General features: G+C 45.9%; 2 protein-coding genes across 3 annotated transcripts in view; one reads left to right on the forward strand and one right to left on the reverse strand.

Annotated features, from left to right (window-relative positions):
* RIF1 (replication timing regulatory factor 1) overlaps positions 1 to 16,740 on the forward strand; it is a 34,051-nt gene extending 17,311 nt beyond the window's left edge. Inside the window, exons 17-35 of one of the 2 annotated variants that reach the window (XM_053982752.1) lie at positions 638 to 818; positions 2,570 to 2,677; positions 2,914 to 3,063; positions 4,386 to 4,485; positions 5,703 to 5,967; positions 7,568 to 7,610; positions 7,895 to 8,097; positions 8,970 to 9,069; positions 9,413 to 9,556; positions 9,901 to 10,043; positions 10,715 to 10,804; positions 10,883 to 10,937; positions 11,539 to 14,145; positions 14,539 to 14,670; positions 14,972 to 15,049; positions 15,144 to 15,259; positions 15,525 to 15,678; positions 15,974 to 16,082; positions 16,345 to 16,740. In XM_053982752.1, the coding sequence (XP_053838727.1) occupies positions 638 to 818; positions 2,570 to 2,677; positions 2,914 to 3,063; positions 4,386 to 4,485; positions 5,703 to 5,967; positions 7,568 to 7,610; positions 7,895 to 8,097; positions 8,970 to 9,069; positions 9,413 to 9,556; positions 9,901 to 10,043; positions 10,715 to 10,804; positions 10,883 to 10,937; positions 11,539 to 14,145; positions 14,539 to 14,670; positions 14,972 to 15,049; positions 15,144 to 15,259; positions 15,525 to 15,678; positions 15,974 to 16,082; positions 16,345 to 16,559 (4,993 nt within the window). In that variant the 3' untranslated portion in view covers positions 16,560 to 16,740. The remainder of the gene's footprint in view (positions 1 to 637; positions 819 to 2,569; positions 2,678 to 2,913; positions 3,064 to 4,385; positions 4,486 to 5,702; positions 5,968 to 7,567; positions 7,611 to 7,894; positions 8,098 to 8,969; positions 9,070 to 9,412; positions 9,557 to 9,900; positions 10,044 to 10,714; positions 10,805 to 10,882; positions 10,938 to 11,538; positions 14,146 to 14,538; positions 14,671 to 14,971; positions 15,050 to 15,143; positions 15,260 to 15,524; positions 15,679 to 15,973; positions 16,083 to 16,344) is intronic. The other variant, XM_053982753.1, reaches the window with a different exon arrangement.
* Positions 16,741 to 19,428: 2,688 nt separating this feature from the next.
* Positions 19,429 to 21,086, reverse strand: part of NEB (nebulin) — a 103,881-nt gene continuing 102,223 nt past the window's right edge. The window contains exon 138 of the mRNA XM_053982419.1: positions 19,429 to 19,800. Coding sequence (XP_053838394.1) covers positions 19,627 to 19,800 — 174 coding nt within the window. The 3' untranslated portion in view covers positions 19,429 to 19,626. The remainder of the gene's footprint in view (positions 19,801 to 21,086) is intronic.

Genomic DNA, 21,086 nt, shown 5'->3' on the forward strand with positions numbered 1-21,086 from the left:
CCTGCTACTTTTATGCCACCTGAGCTATCAAGGGTACAGTGATTATCTCTGAGAGCTTGTGAGACCTGGCTTGAAGAGAAAAAGCATTACCTGAGGATCTGTCAGGGATTCTGGGCATGGGAAAGGAAATCCCAAATCCCACCCTGAGTGTAGGAATGTGCCCCCTGTTGAGGGAGTGAACAAGTGCCCCTTTGTCTCCTTACAAAGGACAAAAGCCCAGAAGTTTCTCTCCTCAATTTGGTTAAAGACACCTCACAGGAGCTTGGGGGCTTCACCTCAAACTTAAGGACACCCCATTGGACAGGAGCCAAAAATTCCCTGAGCAATTCCCTAGAAAAAGAAGAGAACAAAAGAAGTAAATTGCTTTTGTGAAGTGTTCTAGCAGGAGCAAGAACCTCTTGCCCTGGCTTGTTTTTTGTCTCTAAAGAGCTTTTTAATTTTGCCTTTATTTTTTGTTTCCAACACTGTCACAGGAGCCATCCTGCTACTTTTCTGCCACCTGAGGTAGCTGAGCTATCAAGGGTACAGTGATTATCTCTGAGAGCTTGTGAGACCTGGCTTGAAGAGAAAAAGCATTACCCTCTCATCTCAGCTGGGGAAAAAGCCAAACTCTCACGTGTGGAATTTCCTTCCCCAGGTTCTTTGGGATCCTGGAAGCCCTGGTGGGGGTTGCCCTGTGTGGGCCCACCTCTGCCCTGGCTTTCAGTGAGTCTGTGCTGGGTGTCATTGACCAGAGTGCAGAGCAGGTGGGCAACAAGGAGCACCTCTGGAGAATGTGGAGTATTGTTGTTAACCCTCTGACTGAGTGGATTAATCAGGTAATTAATTCACTAATCACTGAATTTGGTTCTCTTCTCCACACTCCCACAGGAGGACTTTGCTGAGCATTTCTTGAATTTTTTAAAGAATTCCATGTCCTGAAGTGATACTGAAATTGGATAGCTTGGCATAATCCTGCTGGTGAAAACCATGGAAAGGTTCCCCTCAGGAACTGTTCACTATTATTTTAAATACCATGGGTTGGTTTGCTTGGTGTGAAAATGAAATAAATCCCAGATGGGGATGTGCAGGATGTAATTAGAGCTGAGTTTTACTCATGTTAGACATCTTTAGTGTAATAAAAGCCTTATAAATTACAATATTTAAGAGATGAAGTAGCTTATTTACTGGAAATATGTTGATTGTAATGTAGGAGTTGCTGAATTAATTAATCCTCATTAATCATTAGATCTAAAAATCATACAATTTATGGAGAAAGTTTTAGGTGCTGTGACAATTTACAGCAGCATGGGCACAGGGAATGGCTTCCCACTGCCAGGGGCAGGGATGGATGGGATACTGGGAAGGAATTCCTGCCTGGGAGGGTGGGGAGGGGCTGGGATGCAATTCCCACAGGAGCTTTGCCTTCCTGAAATCTCTGTTATTGATCAGCAAATGTAAAATTTGGTGGCCAGGAAGTAAAATGTCCATGAAGATGATTCCTGCTTCAAGTCACTCCTAAATAACCAAAGACCTAATTAATTGAGTAGTATGTGCCTACTATCAACAGTTCTGGGATAAAAATCAAATGGCTAACACAGTTTGCCTTCCTGAAATCTCTGTTATTGATCAGCAAATGTAAAATTTGGTGTTCAGGAAGTAAAATGTCCATGGAGATGATTCCTGCTTCAAGTTCTATTCTCCAGATTTTCAGTGAGGGGATGCTGTGGCCAAGCAGAGCCTGATCCCAAACTGGAGCAACAAGGACTGACTTAAAAATTAATTCCAGCCTCATTAACAGCAGCCTGATGAACAACCCTTTCCTTGTGGCCCTTGGCTGTGGGACCTTTTTGCCTTTGAACATCCCTGGAAGTGCCCAAGGCCAGGCTGGAGCAGCCTGGGGTGGTGGGAGCTGTGGGATGAGATGAGTTTTAAGGTCCCTCCCCAGGATTCTCTGAGGTGGTCATCACTTTATATATTTTTCTGCAGCTGAAATAATTGAGGAACACACCAGTTTGATTCTTGGAATGTATTTTGGCTTTTAGAAACACAGCTTTTTTTACCCTTTACATGCAGGATCCTCCTGAACTCTTGAAAGAGCAGAATATCTGATTTCAAACTGTGTTTATTACAGTGAATCAGGAGCAGCCTTATTTGTCATCCCCATTTTGCAGCTTTAGCTCTGCTAAACATAATTTAGCAGATCTCTTTTAAATTAGATACAAAAATATGTTGTAAATGTGGTGATTTCTGTAGTGTGGTGTGGCTCGGGTGAGACTTGAAGCTTTAAGAATTCTTTTTGCTGACAGGAGTTGGTAGAGAAATTAAAGAAGGGAGTAAAAATATAAAGTTGAAATATTCAGATGTCCCAGTTTGAGACAAAATTTGGGAAGTGACTTCCCCAAGGGGTCTCTTCTAAAAAAAGCAGATTTTAGGAACTCTTCTCCCAGAAGATAATCTGGGAGATAATGGAGTTTTGGAGATAATCTCCTTGGAGAAGAGTGGAAAATCTGTTTATTTACCAAGCAAAGCATTGACAAGTGTGAAGTAATGAATGCTATTAAGCCATAAAACTCTTTTCTTGTTGCAGAATAACGAGGTGAACCAGGGGGATGCCCTGGAACACAACTTCAGTGCTGTCTACAGTGCTTTGCTGCTGCCAGTATCCCACATTTTCCCCACTCAGGGATTCCCACAGGTAACAGCAAATTAATCAAATTAATTCAGAACAACGTGGGATTTATAAAATCCCTGAACTCTCAGAGCTGACTTTGGGTTTTGGGGTCAGTACAACACCATGGATTTAAAACCCTAAACCCAACTTAAAACCCTGAAGAATTCCTTAGATTTTGACAGAAATAAAAAAAACATAAAGCAAGTTTTTCTCTGTGCACAGATATTGATATTTACCAACTTTTTCTCTCTCTGTTAAAGCCAACTCTGAAATCCTTGCTGCGCTCTTGGTCTGACCTGTATCGAGCTTTTGCTCGCTGTGCTGCTCTGGTGGCAACAGCAGAAGAAAACCTGTGCTGTGAAGAGCTTTGTGCCAAAATAATAGCTGGGCTAGAAGGTGAAACTCCAGTAGTGAGTATAAAACTGATCATTTAGCAGATCTCTTCTTAATTAGGTCTCAGAACGGGGGCTGTAAATTCTAACGTGGTGATTTCTGTAGCGTGGAGTGGCTCGGGTGAGACTTGAAGCTGTAAGAATTCTTTTTGCTGACAGGAGTTGGTAGAGAAACAAAAAAAGGGAGTAAAAATAACTATAAAGGTTACATATTTAAATAGTTAAGCAGATTTTAGATTTGGCTTCTAATTAATAATAATGGTTAATGAGTGTCATGGTGGTGGTTAATGGGATTTGTCCATTAAGTGAAGTGTGTTTGTAAATACCACAAACCAGGCACTGCTGTTTGGAAGGAGGAACATGGAACCATCAGCCTTGTACACTAAAATTCAAGGATTTTACTCCTAAAGCTGTATAAAAGAGAAAGATTTGGAAAGAATCAGTGGTTTTGTTACCTAAATTGCCTGTTCCCAAACTCACACCACAAGGGGAAGGGGATGAACACTTAGTTTGGGATATGAAATCCTTGATGTGAAAAGTTCACTTTGGAAAAAATACTGTGAAAGAAACAAAAAAACTGGAATTTAAAAACCTGCAATTGAGAGGATTGCATCATTGTAACCTACCTTGGATGCTGCTGTATCCTGATAAATAAATAAATAAGTGATAAATATCACTTTTAAAAATCAGGAATTACTAAACAAGACAGACAATTTGAAAGTTCTGTGAGAAGTTATATTGCAACTTCTTGTAGTTCAGTATTCCTTTTAAAGCAAGTTTGACCAGATTTAGGAAATTTTGGATGGATTGAGAGGGGGGAAAAAGCAGTTTTGATCATCTTCTTCTATGCACAAAAAATTATTTGTGCTTTGACTATTAATGGCAATTTAATTGTTGTGCTTTTAATGACTTTTCTGGCAACCAGGCTTTGTCCTTGAGCACACAGTGAGCCTTGAACCTTAATTTAATTGATTTATCCTAAATGTGACCCCTTCTCCCACTGCCTGCCACTGTTTGCTGCTTTAGACACTGCTTATGTTAATTAATAGAGTGGGAAATCCAATCTTAATGTAAATGTGTATTGAAAATTGAATTCTGTCAGTCTGATCTGATCATGCAGAACAACTTCACCTACCTTTAATTAAAACTTGTTTCTTTGCTGTCCCGAACACCAAGGGTGTTTTTTTCTGTCATTTTTGCTCTTTTGAGGATTGATTTTTGTTTCTGCTGCTTGATTTTTGGCTTTGCTGCTTGACTTCTGGTTTTGCTGGTTGGATTTTAGGTTTTGCTGCTTGATTTCTGTTTCTGCTGATTGATTTTTGTTTCTGTTTCCTCCTCAGGTGTTTCCCATGCTGGAAGGTCTCACCCACCTCGTGTCAGTCATGGTTGACTGCATCAACTTTGCACCCTATGGCACTAAATTCCAACCCAAAAACAGATGTAAGGAAATATTTAAATTTTGGGGTTTGTGTGTGTGGCTTCAAGAGTTGGTTAAAAATTAGAGTTCAACAGAAGACACAGTGTAATTTTGTAAAAAATATTGTTTGTTTTGTTTCCTATTCCCACTTAAATTGTTAAAGCTGAAGAAAGAATTTCCAAAAAAGCATAATTCAGTTTAAAAAGTAGTTAAAATTTACTTGGCCCATGGGAATTTGTTAAAATGGTAAAATGCAGTGTTGGGCTGCTGAAGGAATGAAATGCTTTCATTGGAAATGTTGATGAGGAAGAACATAATGTAAACTTGACCTCCAAATGAACAAACTAATAAAAAATTATATTTCTCCTTCTCTCCTGTTCAGTGTTCTAGAATTTGTGCTATCTGAGGAGTGGTTGTTTATTTTCAAGTAGGCATTAAAACCTTAAAAGCAGAGTCTGACCAGCCAGAACTAGAAATAACAAGAGTAGAAATCAGATAAAAATCACGCATTAAAAATGTGGTTAAGTTGTTACATCGGTTTTTAAACTACTTCTGGTTCAAAAGAGATCTAGGTCTAGTTTAAAAGAGATCTAGGTCTGGTTTAAAAGAGGTCTAGATCTAGTTCAAAAGAGATCTACAGATCTGATTTAAAAGAGATCTATAGATCTAGTTTTAAAGATATCTATAGATCTAGTTCAAAAGAGATCTAGATCTAGTTCAAAAGAGATCTAGAGATCTAGTTCAAAAGAGATCTATAGATCTAGTTTAAAAGAGATCTAGGTCTAGTTTAAAAGAGGTCTAGATCTAGTTTAAAAGAGATCTATAGATCTAGTTCAAAAGAGATCTAGATCTGGTTCAAAAGAGATCTATAGATCTGGTTCAAAAGAGATCTATAGATCTAGTTTAAAAGAGATCTATAGATCTAGTTCAAAAGAGATCTATAGATCTAGTTCAAAAGAGATCTATAGATCTAGTTCAAAAGAGATCTAGATCTGGTTCAAAAGAGATCTACAGATCTAGTTCAAAAGAGATCTAGATCTAGTTTAAAAGAGATCTATAGATCTAGTTCAAAAGAGATCTAGATCTGGTTCAAAAGAGATCTAGAGATCTAGTTCAAAAGAGCTCTATAGATCTAGTTTGGGAACAAAGTTCTTCCTCTCGTGCAGACTCCATGTTCAGCTGTCTCCTCATTGTCGCTTAAGGGAAAAATCCAACTTTTAATCGAATCTTTGACCATCAGCTCCCCAGACACCCACAGACTGGGCTAAGAAGAAGAAGGAGCCCCTTGGCAAGCTGAGCTCTCTCTTCAAGCTGCTGCTGATGCTGCTGAGCTCCTTCCACGAGCTGAGCTGCTCTGAGGTCCATGCAGAGTCCCTGGGTGCCCTGGGCCCTTCCCTGCTGGCCGCCGTGCACGCCGTCGTCAGCCGCATCTCGCTGCCGTCGCTCCTCGGCACCACCTTGGCCATCTTCTCCCAGCCCTTGGCAGTGTTCTACGAAAAAACCAAGTGAGTGTTTGGGAGTTTGGGGTGGGGAAAAAAACCTCTGGAGTTGGCTGGGGTGGAGCTCAGGGCTTTGATAAAAGCGCCGTTGTCGCACGTTTTCATCTCTTCAGTGTCGCTGTTGGGCACGAAATGAGCACACAGAGGCTTGGTAAGTTCAGAAGAGAAAAAGAGCCACTTTTATTCAAACATCTGGCATTTATAGGATTCCAAAGGTCTTTAGGCACTGCTTATGTTAATTATTAGAGTGGGAAGCCCATCCTCAGTGTAAATGTGTATTTAAAATGCAATTCTGTCAGTCTGACCTGATCATGCAGAACAACTTCACCCACCTTTAATTAAAAGTTGTTTCTTTGCTGTCCCGAACACCAAGGGTGGTTTTTTCTGTCATTGTTGCTCTTTTGAGGATTGATTTTTGTTTCTGCTGCTTGATTTTTGTTCCTGGTGGATTGGAGGATGGAATTCCCACCTCTCCAACCACACTGCTCCAAAGATCAATCCATCATTTCTCTCCACCCACAGAGAAACATTTAAATATTCTATTTATCCATGAAATTGGGTGGGAGCTCTGACTCTCAAACATGCAAACATTAGCAGAAGATAAAAGAAGTTTGATGAGAACTTTAAAACTTTCAAAAGAACTACAAAAGAAAACTTAACACTTTTAAAAATCAAGGCAACACTTCAGAGTGACTCTCTTGGCATCTCTGCAAGGCTCAGATTTCTACTTTCTACCTGCTGGTAATTTGCCCTGCAGTGAAGATATTTATTGATAGAAATAAATAACATTTTTTAGGGAAAAAATATCTTTTTTTTTTGCATTAAATTGTCAAGGAAATTAATGATAATTTCTTGATGTGCATTGAAATCCTGGAAGTTTTTAAGCAGAAGGAAATACTGGGAAAAACTTGGCTTGGTGTTTTTTTTTCCTGAGCATTGTTTTCCTTGCATTTATTCATAAAAATGGAAGAGATTATTTTCTGAGCATCTTTCTTTTTTTTTTTTAAGATTTATTCCTGAAAAAGGAGAAGTTGGATAAATATTTTTAAAAGAAATCATATGGAAGCAAATAAAAATTTGGGAACCTCTTCAGCTTGGAAGTCACAGGCTTATAAAATGAGTTTAAAAATGCAGTTTGCTCACATTTTTCTGGCTAATTGCACTTAAGGATTTTTTTGTACATGGAATATATTTATCTACATGGAATTTATTTATTTTTTTATATATTTATTTACATGGAATTGGTTAGTTTATGGAATTGCTTAGTGGTAGTTCAGCTTTTTAATGCCAGTATTGCTGGGGCCTGGGAAATGTGTTTAAGGAGAGCATTTAGAGTGCAATTAGAAGTTATTTTATAAGAAAAGCTTTTATTTTAAATTAAATTTGTACTAATTACCACTGACTTTTCCATTAATTTCTCCTGAAGTCAGCATAGCAGTATCCATGGAATTTAAAGGATGATCTGGGAAAAACTCCATCAGGAAATTCTTTAATCCATCAAGTTACTAAAACCAGTGTGCAGTGCTGGAATTTATTATCTGTTAAATTTTTATGTTTGGGATAAATGAGATAGCAAAATGGAAATGAATTGAATTTGTTTTGGCAGGCTCCCTGAGGTACCCAAAGTCTACAGCAATCTGAACAGCAAGGTAAGTTTGCTACAGAAATCACTGGGGGAGATGTGGGACAGCAGAGTTCTGCCATTTCTTCTGCATTAAAAAAAAAATTAAAATGTGATGAGGGTAGAGATTTAATGTTTTAAATTCTGGAATTTAAAATTGTGGAAGTGAGGGGCACTCAGCTCTGGGACTTTTATGTGACGTGACATTTCGGGCTGTAAAAATAAAAGTCGAAAATAAGCTTATAATTCAAATATTGCAGATTTTAGTTGGAAATCTCCATTTTAAAAAAGCTGTGTTTTGTTCTCCCTGAGCTGGAGAAGCTGCTGGCAGAGATCCTGCAGTGCCTGCAGTGCCACTGCCCAGGCTCCTGTGACACTGAGCTCCTGCAGCAGCTCAGCCCCGTGCTCTGCGTGGGCTTCCAGCACAGGAACAAACAGATCCGCCAGCAGAGCGCCCAGCTCTGGAACTGCACCTTTGCCAAGGCCTCCTCACTCGCCTATCCCGAGCAGCTGAAGTAAGAAACAGCTTTTTATTACTGACACCTTCACTGAAGAGTCACGAGCTGTGTTGTACCATCCTGATTCCTTGTGCGAGCTGGAGCTTATTGCGAGCTGCTGCTCTTTTAATGCACCTTTCCCCCTTTCCATAAATCTAATTTTTTTTTATTTATTTTTTTGCTGCTTCTCTTTTTCTGCACCTTTCCCCCTCCCATAAATCTATTTTTTTAATTTATTTTTTGCTGCTGCTCTTTTTCTGCACCTGTCCCCCTCCCATAAATCTGAAATGGTTTCTTTATTTTTTGCTGCTGCTCTTTTTCTGCACCTTTCCCCCTCCCATAAATACAATTTTTTTTATTTATTTTTTGCTGCTGCTCTTTTTCTGCACCTTTCCCCCTCCCATAAATACAATTTTTTTTATTTATTTTTTGCTGCTTCTCTTTTTCTGCACCTTTCCCCCTCCCACAAATCTGAAATGGTTTCTTTATTTTTTGCTGCTGCTCTTTTTTCTGCACCTTTCCCCCTCCCATAAATCTATTTTTTTTTTTATTTATTTTTTGCTGCTGCTCTTTTTCTGCACCTTTCCCCCTCCCATAAATCTTTTTTTTTTTTTTTTTTTTGCTGCTGCTCTTTTTCTGCACCTGTCCCCCTCCCATAAATCTGAAATTGTTTCTTTATTTTTTGCTGCTTCTCTTTTTCTGCACCTGTCCCCCTCCCATAAATCTGAAATGGTTTCTTTATTTTTTGCTGCTGCTCTTTTTCTGCACCTTTCCCCCTCCCATAAATCTGAAATTGTTTCTTTATTTTTTGCTGCTTCTCTTTTTCTGCACCTTTCCCCCTCCCATAAATCTAAAATGTTTGTTTTTTTTTTTTTTTTGGTGTTGAGCAGGTCTGTGTTAAGCCAAGCCAAAAAGAAAATCCCTCTGCTGCTGCCTGGTTTTGAAAGCATTGAGATGTCTGAGGAGTGCAGTGGCCCCTTCTCTGACCTGGTAAATGTTTTGTTGGGATTTCATGGGAATTGTTCAGCAGGGAGTGAAAGGTCAGCTGGGATTTTTAATCTGATTGGCCTGCAGTGGTTTCATGTTCAGGATGTTAAAACTGGGCTGGGTTAGCACTGTCAAAAGACTCAGCTGGTTTTTACCACTTCCTGCATTGTAAATTTTGACCTCTAGGAATTTATTTGATATATTTAATTTTTTTAAGTTGCCCTCCACATAGTTTACAGGAAATTGGTGAGTGTGGGATGGTTTTATTCTAGAAATTACCACGGGGTGTGTTTGTGAACTTGGAGTTTGTTCCCACAGTGCATTCAGTGTGGTTTTGTGTGAATAGATGGAGAATTCCCAGCTGGATGCAAAGATCAGTGGAATGGAGGTGAAGGTGGGACAGAAACGAGATTCGATATTGGCTCAGACGAGTGAACCCAAAAGTGATGGCAAGGACAAGCCCAGCAACGTGCAAGCAACACCTGCAAAGGTGAAGTGTTCCCAGAGAGGTGTCCTGGAATCAAATCCAGGATCTTCAGGACTTGGGGAATGCTGACATGTTTTTTTTTTTCCAACTCGTGCTGCCCAGCAGAGTCAGGGTTAATGCTCCTGTCAGAATTCTCTGCTGAGTTTTGGGGAGGGGTCAGGCTGGGTGGGAGGGTGGCAGAAAAGAACCTCAGTCCTCACTCTGTGGAGGTTGTGACAAATTAGGGTTTTGGTGGGTTTTGGGTTGGCAGATCCCTCACAGAGATAGGTCATGTCCTTCAGAAATTCCTGATTTTCACTTCCTCTCTTGTTCCTAACTCACGATTTGGAATTTTTATCATTCTGCAGTTAAAACTAGAATTTTCATCTCCTAAGACAACAAGCGAGACACTTCTGGAAGAGGAGAAATCTGTTGATTTTGTGTTCATTCCTCCAGAAACAAAACCAAGGATATTGACAGAACATCAGAAAGAAGTGCTTAGGTCAAAGAGGTCTGTCATTTATTGTTTTAAACTTAATGTGAAATGTCATTCTTTGAGTAGCTGAGCTTGACTTAACTTCAATTCCTGTTTCTCACACCACCACAGGTAATTGAGTCTTGTTCTTCCATACAAGTTATGAAGTTTAAAGCTAAGGGAGTTCCTTGCTTTGCTGTTTTAAAGCAACCAAATTATTCTTGCACTGGCATTTCCTCTTTTGATAAATACACTCTCTCTAGTCTGTTTGGAGTTTGGAGTTCAGATTTTTCCCTGGGGACTGACATGCAGCATGAAATAAAAGATGCCATTTTTCATAAATCATGGAAATGAAAGGATTGGGTAAAACAATCTGAGGAAAGGATTTCTTGAGTCAGCAGCACTTCAGGAATTAGGATATTCCCAAGACTCATCTTAATTGCAGAAGAATCTTTAGAATGATCTCTTTTAATGTGAGGAGATAATACTGGTGTGTTTTCTGTGCTTAGGCAGCAAAAGCAGTGTAAGCAGGGCTTGAGGCAGGAACTCCTCTGGGCTGTGGTGAATTCTTTGCAGAGTGGGATCCCAGTCACAGCTTTTATTCCCCAAAAAATAAAGATTTAATGCAGCTGAAATGAATGGCCTTGAAACAGGGAGATAATAAATTCCAAAGAAGAGTCTGACTCCCATTCCTGGTGTTGTTCCAGAGCTGACATTCCTGCCATGTACAACAACCTGGATGCTTCCCAGGACACCACCTCGTTTTCCCAGTACAGCCAGAGCCAGGACAGTTCTTTGTGAGTAGAAGTGCCCAGCTGTGGGCATTTAAGGGTTCTCCTTTGGCAACAGCACTGATTTCAGTAATTCTCTCCTAGGGAAATGCCACCTTCAGTAGAAAATGCCAAAGAAGACACTGCAAACCAACCTCAGGTAATTTCCCATTGTCTGATGGTGACAAAATCAGAGTTTCTCCCAAACGTGAGAGGTTTTGTGATTTGGTTTCCACTCTCAACACCAAGTGAGAGAGAATTTAACACCACTGCAGTGCTGTGTTCTGCTTTATATCATTTCTTCCTTTAGGATTAATTGGAATATCATTTAGGCCAAATCATTTGATTTCAGAATGGGAGGATCTATGTGAGCAGTTTTTGATCACCCACGTGCCTGTGCTGCCACAGTATTTTACTGGGGTAAAGATTGTGAATCCTGAATTCCTTTTGGGGAGGAATTGCCTGAACAGCTGCTCTGCTGACTGTAGTGCCAGTCAGACCAGGTGAAATAGAGCAAAACTGCAAGCATTTTTGGAGTTCTTCGTTTTGGGATTAAATGGTTTTTAAAAGTGTCTTTTACAACTATCAAAACACAGATAAGAAATCATTTTAATGAAGGGTGCTTAGAAAAACCTTGTGGGTGTGTTGTTTTCTATTGCACCAGAACTGCAGTTGACTATTATATTTCATTCACAGGACAAGTACAACTGTTCCATTTGATTCCTAGGACAAACCTTTTGCTGTTGATGTTTTTGGGACAGGAGGAAGACGTGGGGAGTGAAGGATGTCGCTCAGAGGAGAGCCCAGCCTGCACCAGCGAGGGGCAGGCCGAAAAGGAGGCGGCTGAGATGATCCCAGAGGAAACACCCACTGGAGAGGGATTGGAGACAAGTTCTGTGGAAGCAGCTGCCCAGGAGGCCTCAGCAGGGCAGGAGGACACCTCAGATGTCACCAGCAGCTCAGCCTCCAGCGACATCATCTCTGGCACCCCCCAGCCCGTGAGCCGGCGCCAGTCCTTCATCACCCTGGAGAAATTCGGGGCTGCAGAGAGCAGACCCTTCAGCCCAGCCCCACTGAGCTCCGTGGCAGAGCTGCCTGCGAGTGCTCCCGAGGCAGCCACGCAGGAAAGCAGCAGTGGCAGCAAGGCTGGTGCTAAAGCAGAGAAGTCTGGAGAGGAAGATAAGAATCCCCCAAAAGCCGAGCCTGCCGCGGGGGCCGTGGCCGCCCGCAGGGTGACGCGGCGGCAGAGCAGGATGGAGCTGCAGGGCAATAAATCCAAGCTCCTGAGCAGGCCAGAGGAGTCCCTGGCCCCTGACAGCCTGGAAAGCAGCGCTGAGCTGGGCTCTGCAGGGGAGGACGTGGAGCACGTCCTGCTCAGCCACTCCCAGACTCTGCTCTCCACGGAAGCAGACATCCAGAAAGCCGAGGATGCCATCGCAGAAATGGACAAGGCCCAGGGGCTGGACATGGACTCGAAAGAAAACACCCCCCCAGACAGCAGCAGCTGCTCTGAGCAGGCCCCAGGGGATGACAGCCAGGTGCCACAAGTGTCCCCTCTCCAGAAGCAGCTGCGGCGCTCCTCCAGGAGACGCCCGGACGCTGTGGAGAGCTCGGGCAGCCAGGAGAAGGAGGATGGGCTCCCAAAGAGAGACAGGAGGAAAGAGGAGGAGAAAGCTGGCCAGAAGAAGCCGTCCCAGGGGAAAGGTGACGCATCCCAAAAGCAGAAAGGAATCCCTGGGAAAACGACAGAAAACACAAAAGAGAGCAGCCAGCCTGAGAGGGGGGCAGAGGACTGGAGCTCCAAGGACTCTCCTGCTTGCAGGGGCCTGGATGAGGAGGGCAGCAGGGGTGGCAGGAGGGCAGAGGATTCCCCCAGGGCAGAGGGGGAGGGTCAGGGCAGCCTCAGCACAGCAGGGCAGAAGGTGGAGCGCCCACGGTACCACACCAGGAGATCTTCCCAAGGGTTGCTGTCCAGCATAGAAAACTCTGAGGCTGACAGCTCTGAGGGCAAGGAGGAGAGCACAAGGAAGAAAAAACCCACGAAAGTGAGGAGTAGAAGCAATTCTCTTGAAGGTAAATTGAAAGAGGGACAGGCAGGGAGCCAGAGCCTCGAGGGATCTGCCCAGGGAAATGAAACTAAGAGTCCTCTGGAGGCCAGGAAAGGTGAGCCCGAGGACAGCACAGGTGCTGCAGTGCCAGCTGAGCCAGGTGGCCTGGAAAAGCAGGAAATTGCTGCAGCTGCTGGAGGAGCTGTGGGCTCTGGCAGCTCTGAGAGTCCAGGTGCTCTGCAGGACACCAGCGTGGAGCAGAGCAAGGGCGATGCATCCATGGAGTCACTGGGCAGCCCCTGTGTGTCTGAGCAGGATGGGAGGGCAGCAGAGGAGAGCAAAGAGGAGAAGCAAAGCAGCACAGGGGACTGTGCACCAGCAGCAAATGTTCCAGGTGCTGAGCCCTCCTCTTTGCAAAGCCCTGAGTGCCAGAACAAGAGGAGCAAAAGGGTGAAAAAAATCAAGAGCTGCGATTGCTGCTTTAAAAAGCCAAAGCAGCAGGTGACTGAATCAAAGTTCACTGAGTCAAAACAGGAGAAAGCTGCTGAGCTGGAGGAGCCTGAGAGCACCCCAGTTCAGACCCCTGGGAATGTTTCTGGTCACTCAGATTTGGAGGAGCGCTTGGCCCTGGCTCCGTGTGGAATGAGCACTCCATTGCACCCTCCCAAGGAACCCAGCACCTTCAGCTTGGAAAGCCAGGACATGGATGTGGGAAACCTGCAGGGAAGCAGTGTGGGGGTGGAGGAGGAGAATGCAGAGGGTTCAACAGCTGAAACCACCGAGTCCATGGAGGAAATAAAGGAGCCTGCTGAGCAGAAGGAGCAAACAGAACAGGTTCTGCCTGAGTGTGTTCCTGGAGAGCCCAGGGAGAGCTGCCTGGACTCAGGGGAGCAAGAGGAAGAACCAGCAGCTGCAGAAAAGGAGGAAATAAGTGAAAATGGACAACTGGAGGAGGTGCCTGAGGAGCTGAGTGTTGACAGGAAACCTGAGCAAAAAGAGATGCAGGAGCTAGAAGGAAATCAGGAGGATAAAGGAGAAGCTGAGAACTCTGCTGGAGAAACTTGTGTTGTTCCAGATCAAGAGATGAAGGATGAACTGGTGGAAACTGAAATCAAAGTGCCTGAAAGCGTGGCCTTGGCAGATGTGAGTGTGGATTCCCCTCTGAAGGTGGAAGGGGATCCCTCAGTGCAGGTGGCTGAAAGCCCCACCAGCCTCCAGGCCCGCTGCACCTGGTCCCCCTCAGCCTCCCCATCCACCAGCATCCTCAAGAGAGGGGTCAAGAGGAGCCAGGAGGATGATTCCCTGTCACCTGCCAATAAGGTATTCCGTAGGGATTGTGTGCTGCTCGGTGCACAGCTGGGATGAGGAGCTGAAATCATTCCAAATCTGTTCAATTACTGGCTTGTGTTCTGAATAACCTTACAGAAATGGTGAGGTTTGGGTTTGGAACGTGCCAGCACTGACAGATCTGTGTTGTGAGGGGTTTTGTTCTGAAACAGAGCACCCTGGATCGCTGCAAAAGCAGGAGCAGCATGCTCAGGGTTGTACACAGAGGTTCCTTAGGGGATCCTCACAGTCTGTCCTCAACTGAAACATTCCCTGGGTCGTTCAGGAACTTCAGTGATTCCAAACTGATTTTGTCTCCTCAGGCTGACTTCACCAAGCTGTGCTGGGTTGAGTTCCCACTCTAAAACCTCCTTCTCTCCTCCTCAGATCCGTCGAGTCTCTTTTGCAAATCCCATTTTTCAGGAGGGCCTGGCAGACGACATCGACAGGAGGAGTCCTGTCGTCAGATCCCATTCCTCACCCTCCTCCAGGAGCCTGAAAATCCTCTCTAACATGCAGGTCAGGGTAAATCCTGTTACAGTATTCTGTGTGTCACCAGTGTTTGTGCATTGATCATAAGTAGCGTGGCTTTGCTGCGTGTTTGTAGTCGCTTACACACAGTTGTAAGGGCTGAGGATCAGAAGTGTAAGAAACAAAACCGCTTTAGCCTGACTCATTCTGTTACTCTGAACTCCAGTGAACTCTGAGATTTCAGGGGCTAAAATCTCACTATTAACTGAATTCCTGCTGTTAACTGAATTCCTACCATTGGCTAAATTCCTACCACCCTGAGATATTTTTTTCCTCTTTTTCTATCCAGCACATTACCACTCCAACCAAAGGATTTCTGTCCCCAGGATCTCGTACCCTTAAATTTAAGAGCTCAAAGAAGTGTTTAGTAAGAAGTGCTTTGGTTCATGTTTCTCTTCTATTTTTTTTCCCTGTATTCAGTGTGTGGCAGTTAATTTAATACTTTGCCTGTGTTGTCCCAGATCACAGAAATGGCCAAGGAATCTCTGCCGTGCCTCTCGGAATTCGTGTACCCTGCCTTGGCTGGCTGCAAAGCCCCTGTGGATGTCATTTTACCTCAGATCACATCCAACATCTGGTCAGTGGCTTCTTGCTTTTGATGGTGACATTTCAGGAGAAGCTGAGCTCTTACTGAACCTACCAAACCACAGTTTTAGCCAGAATTCTTTGAAGGGGTTGGGGTTGCTTGGGTGAGGGAGAGACTTGACTGTTTTGGCATTCTTCAAGTAGTTTTTTGCTGACTGCTGGAAAGCTCCCCAGGGATGGGGAGTTTGTGCAGGGCCAGGAGTTGGATTGATGATCCCTGACTGTACCACTGACCCATTTTCCCTCCCCTGCTGCAGTGCCAGGGGCCTGGGGCAGCTCATCCGAGCCAAGAACATCAAGACCGTGGGAGACCTGAGCACTCTGACAGCTCTGGAGATCAAAACCCTCCCCATCCGCTCCCCCAAAGTCTCCAATGTCAAAAGAGCTCTGAAGGGATACCATGAGCAACAGGTAAAGTGGGATTTTAGCACCCAGGAAGCCCATGTTGATCTCATTTACTGCAGCAGGAATGATGTATTTTTTTCCTTCATTAAAACCAGCACTTTAAAACCTAATCCCTGCCTGCCTCAGTACCATGAATTCAAGATACAGATGACTTGGTTAAACTATTATTATTAACAGGAAAAGTGATTGGATTTATTATGAGGCTAAAATATATCTCACCATGTAATTTTAACTTTTTTTTTTTTTTTTTTTTTTTTTTTAACCAATCTGAAAATGTTTTCTCTCCCCAAAAAATGCCCAGGTAAAATCTCGAGTGTTGGAGGAAAGCACGGTGCTTGAAGATGCTGAGAAGCCTGGAAATGATGTGGAGGAGAAATCTCTGAGTGGAGATGAGGAAAAACTTGCAGCAGGTACCTGCTGGTGGCTTTTTGCTTTGGATTTGGAGGGTTCTGCTGTCTTGTCTTCACTCTCTCCTGATGAGAACAGCTCATCCTTTTTTTAATTTGGGTTTAGTTTTATGATCAAACCCTACAAAACTCCCCCTGAGGAAGGGCAGGGTGGAGTGCCTTTGCTGGGAATGCTTCCCGTGCTGCTCCAGGATGTGATTTGGTACAAAACCAGCTGGAATTCCGCTTGGATTTTGCTGCACTTCTCTCCTTTCCCTCCTTTCAGATCTGGTGGACGCAGGCAGCGGCAGCGAGCAGCCCCCTGTGGACCTGCTGGGGCAGATCCAGGCTCTGGCAGCCCAGCTGAGCCCCGAGGATCTGCAAGGCTACTCTGGCAGGCAGCTGCTGGAGATGCAGGAGCAGCTGCTGGGGATGGCCTCGAGCATCCTGAGGAGCCTGCAGGCCCGCTGGCCCTGCCCTGCGCCCCAGGGCCCCGAGTAGCCGCAGCCCTGCTCAGCAAGGAGGAGTCTGGGCCAACATCCCCCCTCTTGTTTGCCTTGCTGCTCAGTTACTCCTTAAATCTACTCCTTAAATCCTAAAATAGGTATTTTGTTAACATCTTCATGAATTTATTCTCTTTTTTTTGCCTTTTTTTTTTTTTGCCTTTTTTTTTTGCCTTTTTTTTCCCCCTCCTTGTCCCCCTCCTTGTCCCCCTCCTTGTCCCCCTCCTTGTCCCCCTCCTTGTCCCCCTCCTTGTCCCCCTCCTTGTCCCCCTCCTTGTCCCCCTCCTTGTCCCCCTCTTTGTCCCCCTCCTTGTCCCCCTCCTTTTTTTTTTTCTTCTTAAATTTTTTTCCTGGTTTTTCTCCTTTTTTTTTTTTTTCCTTTTTTCTCCCTTTTTTTTTCCCCCTCCTTTTTCCCCTCCTTTTCCCCCTCCTTTTTTTTTTCTTCTTAAATTTTTTTCCTGGTTTTTCTCCCTTTTTTTTTTTTTTCCTTTTTTTTCCCTTTTTTTTTTTTTTTGCCTGTATTTCCTGTTGGTTCCTCCTCCCCAAGTCTGTGGGACTGTTTCCTCCCTGACAGAGGTGTTTCTATGGGATTGCTATGCATCTTTCTTTCAGGCAGTGAAAGAAAACCTGACAAAGCTGTGCAATAGCAAAGACTGTGAAAAACCAAACCAACAGAGTAAATTTAAATTATTTTTTCACATCCAAAGTGTTCTTACTGCTGCAAACTCCTGCTGTGGGCTGAGAGCTGCAGCTGCCAGCTCTGCCCTTCTGCCCCAGCTGCTTCCTTTGGAGCAGCACGTGTGAGGCAAGCTGGGCTTCATTCCTTCCAGCAGGAGCCTGGGATTTGTACTGGATCTATTTTTCCATGTATTTTTGTACGACTCAAGCTAAGAGGAAATGTGCTTGTACGGGAGAGAGACTCTGCAAAGCCTCCCAGGCTTTGCCCCAAGGCCTTTGCTGGCAGCAGTTCTCCTTGTGGGAAGGCTTTTTTCCACCAGGAAGTGATGGATTGGACAAGAGCTCTTTGTATATTGTGTACAGACTCACAGCAGATGTTGGGTAATAATTTATGGAGTTTTAATTGCGTGGACTGCGTTGCTGCTTCTTGGAGACCTTCAGCCAGAATTCCCAGGTTGTCCCTCTGGAATTCTGATCTGTATATATTGTACTGTAGCTATCCAGATGGATGTTTATTGAAAGGAACTGCTGCAGGTGGTTTTTGAACTTTTACATGGGCAAATAAAAGAGCAAATAGTTCCCAGACTTGGTCGTGGCCTCGTGGTTTGGTGGCTTCTGGGCTTTTTCTCTCTTCAGCTTCCCCTCAAATTTGGATTCCCAGGGCTGGGAGGGACCTTGGAATGTCACCAGTGCTGGTGTAAGGTGGGAGCAAGGACAGGGTGGGATCTGCTCTGCAAATCTCTCCGTGTTTTTTGCCTGTTTGTGTCTCGTGGAGAAAAGGGACAGGACAAACAGCCTGGAGCTACACGAGGCAGCTCTGTGGGTTTGGATTTCTTGCTTTCCTGAGAAGGTGTTTTGGTTCCAGATCTGCCTCCTGAGGAGAGTTCAGCTTTCCCTCCCATGCCCTGGGCGGGTAAGGATGTTCTGACACATGGAAAGGGTTTTGATCCCAACTCCCAGTGCTGGCAGTCCTGGAGCCTGCCTTGGGGAAGGACATTTCCCTTCCAGGCTGCCTCTGCTGGGAATTCCCTCTGGACTCAGAATTCCTCAGGGGTGATGCTACAACCCCTGCTGGTAACTTGGATTTAGTCTATGGGAGCCACAATATCCAGGGGTTTTTATTCCCCTGCTTCCTGTGGAGTGGCTGCAGTGGATGAAGCAAAAACTGATGTTCAAGTGTGGAATAACCCCAGACCTGGGTCCTTCCCTTCCCCTTTCCAGCACCACAGCATCCATCCATACTGCAGAAACCTCAGCTTTATTCATCACTAATTTACAAGAAATCACAGCTTTTGCCCCCAGAACAGTTGCAGGAGACATTCATGAGAGCTCAGCAAGCAGGAGGAGAGGGGTGGTTGCTTTCCCCTCCCCACATAAATTGGGTTGAAATAAAAAGCTTAAATGGAAAAGGAAGTGAAGAAATTGAAACATTTTAGAACAGCCCAGAAGAATTCTCTCCTTGTGGCAGAACAAATCATATAATGTGTGTGTTAGACTTCAGCAATGGAATTTTGGAGCTGTTGTGTAGTGTCTTAGTGTGTGATGAAATGTTTGAAATCCCAGATGTTTGGAAGTGTTTGGCACTGGGAGAAAGGCGGGATGTGCTTAGAGGAACTTCCGGAAACGTCGTGAAATATTCCAGGTGTGTTTTGCTCTGCTGTTATTTCTGTTGTGGCTGAGGGGACCGGGAGGGCCTGGGGCAGGTGTCCCAACCCTGGGGGAGATGTCTCAGCCCAGGGGGAGATGTCCCAGCCCCAGGGAGGTGTCCTAACCCTGGGGCAGGTGTCCCAGCCCCCAGAGGGAGATGTCCCAGCCCAGGGGGAGCTGTCCCAGCCCCAGGGAGATGTCCCAGCCCAGGGGGAGATGTCCCAGCCCCAGGGGGAGCTGTCCCAGCCCCCGGGGGAGATGTCCCACCCTAGGGCAGGTGTCCTAACCCTGGGGCAGGTGTCCTAACCCAGGGGGAGATGTCCCACCCTAGGGCAGGTGTCCTAACCCTGGGGCAGGTGTCCTAACCCAGGGGGAGATGTCCCACCCTAGGGCAGGTGTCCTAACCCTGGGGCAGGTGTCCTAACCCAGGGGGAGATGTCCCACCCTAGGGCAGGTGTCCTAACCCTGGGGCAGGTGTCCTAACCCAGGGGGAGATGTCCCACCCTAGGGCAGGTGTCCCAGCCCCAGGGAGGTGTCCCAGGCCCAGGGGGAGCTGTCCCAGCCCCAGAAGGAGATGTCCCATCCCCAGGAGGAGATGTCCCAGCCTAGGGCAGGTGTCCCAGCCCCAGGGAGGTGTCCCAGCCCCTGGGTGAGATGTCCCAGCCCCCAGAGGGAGATGTCCCAGCCCAGGGGGAGCTGTCCCAGCCCCAGGAGCTGTCCCAGCCCGGGGCAGGCTGGGCTCACACGGCCTCCACGTAGTTGGCCGGCAGCATGCCGGTCTTGCCGGTCCTCTGCACGGTGCCGTACATCCAGCCCTCGTCGATGGCCTGCACGTTGACGATGGTGTCCCCGTCCTTGAAGGACACCTCGTCCGCGTCTGCCGCCGTGTAGTCGTACATGGCCCGGAATGTCTTCTGCAGGGACACAAGGGACACGGTCAGAGCCTTATGGGGACACAAGGGACGTGGTCACACCCTGGCATGGCTCAGAACCTCTTCTGAAGGGACACAAGGGACATGGTCAGAGCCTTATGGGGACACAAGGGACGTGGTCACACCCTGGCATGGCTCAGAACTTCTTCTGAAGGGACACAAGGGACATGGTCAGAGCCTTATGGGGACACAAGGGACGTGGTCACACCCTGGCATGGCTCAGAACTTCTTCTGAAGGGACACAAGGGACATGGTCAGAGCCTTATGGGGACACAAGGGACGTGGTCACACCCTGGCATGGCCTGGAATGTCTTCTGCAGGGACAGGAGGGACGTGGTCACACCCTGGCATGGCCTGGAATGTCTTCTGCAGGGACACAAGGGACGTGGTCACACCCTGACATGGCTCAGAACCTCTTCTGAAGGGACACAAGGGACACAAGGGACATGGTCACACCCTGACATGGCCTGGAATGTCTTCTGCAGGGACACAAAGGACATGGTCAGAGCCTTATGGGGACACAAGGGACGTGGTCACACCCTGGCATGGCTCAGAACCTCTTCTGCAGGGACAGGAGGGACAGGAGGGACATGGTCACACCCTGGCATGGCTCAGAACCTCTTCTGCAGGGACAGGAGGGACAGGAGGGACATGGTCACACCCTGGCATGGCCTGGAATGTCTTCTGCAGGGACACAAGGGACACGGTCAGAGCCTTATGGGGACACAAGCGACGTGGTCACACCCTGGCATGGCTCAGAACCTCTTCTGCAGGGACAGGAGGGACAGGAGGGACATGGTCACACCCTGGCATGGCCTGGAATGTCTTCTGCAGGGACACAAGGGATGTGGTCACACCCTAACATGGCTCAGAACCTCTTCTGAAGGGACACAAGGGACAGAAGGGACATGGTCACACCCTGACAGAGCTCAGAACCTCTTCTGCAGGGACACAAGGGACATGGTCACACCCTGGCATGGCCTGGAACATCTTCTGCAGGGACACAGGACAGAAGGGGTGTGGCCAAAGCCTTACAGGGGACAGAAGGGACACGGTCACACCCTGACATGGCCCAGACCCTCTTCAGAAGGGACACAAGGGACATGGTCAAAGCCTTACAGGGGACAAAAATGTCTTCAGGGACACAAAGGTCAAACCCCAGCAGCCATAGAGGGGACAGAAAGGGACATGGTCAAAGTCTGGCACGGCCCTGAATGTGCCCTGCAGGGACACCAAGGGACACGGTCAAACCCCAGGGGTTGGGATTG

Source organism: Vidua macroura, chromosome 7 (genome assembly GCF_024509145.1).
Source record: "Vidua macroura isolate BioBank_ID:100142 chromosome 7, ASM2450914v1, whole genome shotgun sequence".
NCBI classification, from domain to species: domain Eukaryota; kingdom Metazoa; phylum Chordata; class Aves; order Passeriformes; family Viduidae; genus Vidua; species Vidua macroura.